This window comes from Eufriesea mexicana, unplaced genomic scaffold (genome assembly GCF_001483705.2).
Source record: "Eufriesea mexicana isolate 0111107269 unplaced genomic scaffold, ASM148370v2 scaffold2128, whole genome shotgun sequence".
NCBI classification, from domain to species: Eukaryota; Metazoa; Arthropoda; class Insecta; order Hymenoptera; family Apidae; genus Eufriesea; species Eufriesea mexicana.
This window is the reverse complement of record NW_016910197.1, coordinates 47,479-54,219: the sequence shown is the minus strand read 5'-3', so window position 1 is coordinate 54,219 and position 6,741 is coordinate 47,479. Positions and strand designations below refer to the sequence as shown.

At 36.0% G+C, this 6,741-nt stretch overlaps 1 protein-coding gene across 1 annotated transcript; it reads left to right on the top strand.

The window, feature by feature from the left end:
* Window positions 1-4,036: 4,036 nt before the first annotated feature.
* Window positions 4,037-5,806, top strand: LOC108549655 (cytochrome P450 9e2). The gene has a single exon (XM_017903151.1). It carries the CDS (start codon window positions 4,158-4,160, stop codon window positions 5,751-5,753), a length of 1,596 nt encoding a protein of 531 aa, XP_017758640.1. The 5' UTR covers window positions 4,037-4,157; the 3' UTR covers window positions 5,754-5,806.
* Window positions 5,807-6,741: the final 935 nt, after the last annotated feature.

The following is a 6,741-nucleotide window of genomic DNA, read 5'->3' as shown; positions in this document are numbered from 1 at the left end:
GAAAATGTTTCCGTGGAATTTAATTATTAGCATCGCAATTTTTCTAATCCAATTAGACGTTTGTTACCTTTATTAGTTGTTGCTATACCTTGTGATAGAATTGCTGGAATTCCAAATTCCAGAAGTGCAGATAAAATGTTTCCGTGGAATTTAATAATTAGCATCGCAATTTTTTTAATCTAATTAGACGTTTGTTACCTTTATTAGTTGTTGCTATACCTTGTGATAGAATTTCTGGAATTCCAAATTCCATAAGTGCAGGTAAAATGTTTCAGTGAAATTTAATAATTAGCATTGCGACTTTCCTGATTGAATAAGACATTTGTTACCCGTATTAGTCGTTGCTATATTTTGATAAAGAATTGCTGGAATTCTAGATTCCAGAAATGAAGGGAAAATGTTTCTGTGAAATTTAATAATTAGCATCGCAATTTTTCTAAACCAATTAGACGTTTGTTGCCTTTATTAGTTGTTGCTATATCTTGGCATACAATTGCTGGGATTCCAGATTCCAGAAATGGAGGGAAAATGTTTCTGTGAAATTTAATAGTTACCATTGCAATTTTTCTGATCGTATTACACATTTGTTATCCTTATTAATTGTTGCTATATCTTGGGATAGAATTGCTGGAATTCTAAATTCCAGAAGTGCAGATAAAGTATTTCCGTGAAATTTAATAATTAGCATCGCAATTTTTCTATTCCAATGAAACTTTATTGCTCTTATTAGTCGTTGCTATATCTAGGGATAGAATTGTTGGAATTCCAAATTCCAGAAGTGCAGGTAAAATGTTTCAGTGAGATTTAATAATTAGCATTGCAACTTTCCTGATTAAATAAGACGTTTGTTACCCGTATTAGTCGTTGCTGTATTTTGATATAGAATTGCTGGAATTCTATATTCCAGAAGTGAAGGGAAAATGTTTTCCTTTACCCGTATTAGTCGTTGCTGTATTTTGATATAGAATTGCTGGAATTCTATATTCCAGAAGTGGAGGGAAAATGTTTTCCTGAAATTTAATAATTAGCATTGCAATTCTTCTGATCGAATGCGACGTTTGTTACTCTTATTAGTCGTTGCTATATCGTGGGTTAGAATTGCTGGAATTCCAAATTCCAGAAGTGCAGGTAAAATGTTTCAGTGAGATTTAATAATTAGCATTGCAATTTTTCTGATCGAATGCGACGTTTGTTACTCTTATTAGTCGTTGCTATACCTTGACATAGAATTGCTAGAATTCCAAATTCCAGAAGTGCAGATAAGATGTTTCCGTGAAATTTAATAATTAACATCGCTGGTTCACGGAAATGTAAAGAATATTGATCTACCTGAAACGAAAATAATCAAAGCAGATAATAGATTAGTTCTGTAAATAACGAAATATTTTTTCCGCGCGGGAAGCCAAAGAAAAAATTTAATTCATTCTTTAAATGTTTGGAATAAGTTTCTGCTGTTATTTCGATGAATTTTCCCTGGCTAGGAAAACAGAAATTCGCGACCGTAGGAATCGGATAACTTTGAAAGGTATTACTACTATTACACGGAGTTGGACGGAAATTCGAACGGAGAATTCATAATTTTCTTCGTAATACTATAGGCCACACAGACCGAGTATTGGAAATGAAAATTTCTCGGGCAAGAAAATTCCAGCGACTTTTAGCATAAGAAGATTATAGAGGTCATGGATTATCTGATACAAGGTCATAATTAAGTACTTTCGGGGGACATGTTGATGCTACAAGAGTACACATGGCGTTGGTTATGAAAGAGAATAAGTATGGATGGCAAGGAATGGCTTTAAAAAGGAGAAAAATGAAATGAAGTATTAAAATAATACGGACGTGTGAAAGTTGGGGCATTTTAAATGTTTTATTTTCGTTAAAAATAACATTTCATACTTTTTCAGCGAAATATTCGTAAAGAAAATTAAAACGCGAGATGACTTATATTAATATATTTTATTCCGAGAAATTTTACATTCCATCTACCAGTGATTCCGAGTTATATTCATAGTAAAAGTCGTAGTAATAGGAAATTTAACCAAAGCGTGAAGCTAATGGGAAATTAATTATTTCAGGTAATTCTTACCTTATTTTTGTGGTATAAGTAAATTATATTAAACCTCTTTATACCTTTCTCTTCTCAAATTTAGTTAGATTATTATATACTATATTATTCTAAATGCTAATAATCTTAAATAATTATTTCTACTCGTAACAATTCGAAATTACAATTTTAATTTATTAAAAATTGTTTCTACATCGAGAGGAAATAACAAAGGTAGCTAATTCATAAACAATTACCTGTATGACTGCAAGGATAATTATATCGAACAGTAATATTGTGAAAATAGAGAAACTTTAAGCAACATTAACATCTAAATAAATGGAACTGATGCTGAAATTTGTATATTTTTATTTACAACACAGATCGGTCGATTGATAATGATTTACAGAAATTTCAATATTGATTCACGCAACTTGAGCATGAAACAAAATTTCGTTCTTGATAAATGACATATTTATAGTTACCTATAATCTTTATACTATATCATTTTCTACAACATTTTCTATTAAATGTATTTTTAAATAACTTTATAACAAAATATGCGGGAACTAAATTTGCCTAACGTAGTACATCATTTACCACCACAAACTTCTCGCAATCTCTCCGTTCTGTGAAGCGTTATTTCAGATAACAACCATATATTATGATATGGTAATTAGTTTGTGTTTACATGAATTTTGCTTCGTCATATTAAAAATCATAAATTGTATCAGAATGAAAAAATAATAAATATTTATTATTTCGCTATACATCTCTCTACATCTTTTGAATAAAACCGTATGATACGTAAACAATCTGTGCAATAGTGTAAGGTGATCAAGATAAATGCATAATCTCGTGTAATGACACGGTACATGATGGAAACTTAATTTCCTTCTAAACTATGACGTAAGCGCGACTTAATAGACGAAGCAATTTTCTCAAAAAATTATGTAGGATGCCATTCTGGGAAAAAGAAATTTCGAATCGGCCAAGGCTGATTTCAATTTATACAGGTTTTTGATTAAAACTTTTGACCCTTTGTACTCGACGATTTTTTTATTACATAAAAATGGTAATTCGAAGACTGTCTGCCATAAGATCGGCGATATTTTTGAATCAGTAAATAAGAAATCGTATGCAAATTAAGACATAGAATTATTTTTCTTCGACATCTTTTCTTCGACGCATTGTTGGGTAATTTTAAATTTGATGCATTAATTAATATCGGATTAATTAATTTAGGATCTGATTAAATGGGGACTAAGAGGCCTCTTGAGTGCAAAGGGTTAATTGTATTGACATTTTTGACTAATATCTAACAATTTTTCATAAATGAAGGGATCAGAACTTATTGAATTGCTACAGCCATTTCAATTTGTATAGATTTTTGATTAAAATTTTTAATTGTATCGACATTTTCGACTAATATTTAATAATTTTACATAAATGAAGGGATCAGAACCTATTGAATTGTCATATCCATTTCAAAGGCTTATCAGAGAAGCAAAGCGAACATCAACCGACATTGTTTAAATGAAAATATTCGCTTCTTCAAATTTATCCCCTCAAATTTAAATTAACTTTATATTACATATACAATTTCTTTCATATTAGAAAACTTGTCCATATAAAATTTAACACAAAGGAAAACGAAGCACGTATAACAAATATTACAATAGTCTTTCCCTTACATTGTCTAACACCCATACAAGGAAATAAATTTACTCCTTGCTTTCCTATCTCACACATCGACAAACGGTACTCATAGCCCACAAAACCAATTTTAATTTCAAATACTATTCCAACTTGTCCTATCCTCGATTAACCAGCAAGATAAGTTCAGTTCATACCAATTATGTTGCAATTCATTTAATCGTTCGAGAAAATAGTCAGATTGCACAACAGAATTATCTGCGAGAGATAATCGAACTGCCGCGTAATGAAATCGTGGAGAGAAACCAGGGTATTTGATATCGTTGAGCCGTTCCTGTGTGCAAAGCACATCGAGAACGTTGTGCGTCAACTGGCAGTTAGTCTTCCAAGCAATCAGAAACAGTGTGCATCGTGTGAGACTTGAACACACCAGCAGCAGGTCTGCACCTCCAAGATGGATTACCTCTCCATCGCTTTGTCTTTGACAGCTGTACTTGTCGCCCTGTATTACTACAGCACCAGAAAGCTCAGCTTTTTCAAGGATCATGAGATCCCGCACCTTCCACCGACGCCATTGTTTGGAAACCTGGGCTCGATGTTCGCGATGCGGAGCACCTTGTACGATCTTCTGAAAAAGATGTACTTCATGAACACCGAAGCAAAGTACATCGGCGTATACGAGTTCCAAACGCCAGTAATAATGATCCGTGACCTGGACCTGATCAAGTCCATCACCATGAAGAATTTCGAGCACTTCGCTGACCATCGTGTGTTAGTGCAGAAGGAGCTGGACCCTATGTTCTCGAAAATGCTGTTCTCCATGACAGGCGAGGAATGGAAGGAGCACAGGAACATGCTGTCACCCGCTTTCACCTCCAGCAAGATCAAGAACATGTTCCAGCTGATGTCTCGTTGCGCGGTAAGGTTCAGCAATTACATATCGAAGTTGCCGGAAAGCGAGCGTGAAACGGACATGAAGGCCTTGCTGTCCAAGTACACCAACGACGTGATCGCCAGCTGCGTGTATGGCATCTCGGTTGACAGCATCAAGGAGCCGAAGAACGTCTTCTACGTGTACGGCAGGATAGGTACAATGTTCACGACCTTCAAGAAGAGCATGTTCCTGATAATAAACAGGAACTTGCCCTGGATTGCCAAGCTCTTTCGCCTAAAGATGTTGGAAGGGTACGTAGAGAAATTCTTCGCCGAGATAGCGTTGAACGAGATCGAAACGCGACAAAGGAATGGGATACACCGGTCGGACATGCTTCAGATGTTTATAGATACGAATAACAAGAAGGAATCCGGCAAAGGTATGTCAGCGGAGAGCATGGCCTATCACGCTTTCAGCTTCTTCTTCGGTGGATTTGACACAGTGGTCTCGCAAACCTGTTTCGTGGCACACCTTCTAGCCGAGAATCCCGATTGCCAGGTCCGACTGCAGCAAGAGATCGACGAAGCGTTGGAGCAGAACGATGGACAATTGTCCTACGATATCATACAGAACATGAAGTACCTAGACGCTGTTATCAACGAAACCATGAGAATGTATCCGATCGCCGTGTTCGTGGACAGGTTGTGCTTGAAGGATTTCGACTTGCCACCCACGTTGCCTGGTTCTAAACCTTTCACCATCAAGCAGGGGATGAACATCTGGGTCCCTATTATACCGATCCAGATAGATCCTAAGTACTACGAGAACCCGGAGACGTTCGACCCCGATAGGTTCTTAGAGGATGGCAAGAAGATTATAAATTCGGGCGCGTTCATGCCGTTTGGCATCGGGCCAAGGATGTGCATCGGCAATCGGTTCGCGTTGATAGAGATGAAGGTGTTGCTCTGCCATATACTCGCTACGTGTAGCTTCAAAGTTGGGTCCCAGACTACGACCCCGTTGCAATTGCAGAAGGGGTCGTATAATCTGACAATGCAGAACGGATTCTTCCTAAAGATCGAGCCGAGGAAGAACCCATATTATTCTACCGAGGTCAGCGAGGTCAATGGAATCGCCAATGGCGGCGTAAATGGGGTTGCTAAAAGTGTAAATTAAAATTGGACGATATTCTATTGCTCATTATCTAACGTCAATTCGTATCTAATCCTGTGATTAATGAATTTTAAATTTATTTCTTTCCTGTTTTGTTTTGTTGTAAGAAAAATAAAAATTTTACACGATTCATTGGATGTTTGATTTGTCACGCTTGTAGTCTCGCTGAGTAGAATTTAATTAAAATAAGGGGAATTATGAGTTTTATGAGTTATTTATCGAACGTGTGAAATAAACATTTCACGCGTTCCTGGAACCTCTTCGGCGCAGGGTTTAACCACTTGCGCTGGAAAGACGTGTCACGCACGTCGTAATGCCTTTGTCACAGAATCGCCAACGACGTGGTATACACGTCGTTAGGTAATTGTTACAGAAACACTGGACCCTTCTGGCACACGTGCCTGTGAATTTCTTACCACTGCAAGTGGTTAAAGATAAATTTATTTCTCCTGAGAGATTAATTTTTGTATATAAGTTAAGACGTATCTTATTTTCAACAGCAATATTCTTAATACAATAATATACAACTTATAATTCCTAAAATAATTTCTCATCCCAGAACGAATAATATTTGTTGAGAAAATTTCTTTCTCCCAATTTTTCCCATTAACACTAGAACTACCAACCCAGTGAAAATGAATGGTCCCAGAATTTTCCTTTTTGCAATCACCGAACACATACACCTGCTTTAAGAATAAAATTGGTATCAACTCGTATTAAGAAAGAACTGTAATCGATATATTCACTCGTATTCATCGTACGGCTGAAATTACTATAATTTGTGCACGTTGTAGTTAGGTACCCATTAAAGATCGGTAATTCTAGTGTTAAACGGCACTTCATCGTCCTATTACTACCTGATGGAATATTCATACTGGTCAATGGACAGAGAATAATTGTGGTAAAAGGATCGGGTTTATAGAGATTTAACTTTAAATTTTGACTATATTTTATTCTCTTGCGGTACAAGTGTGCGGACGCTTGAGTCTTG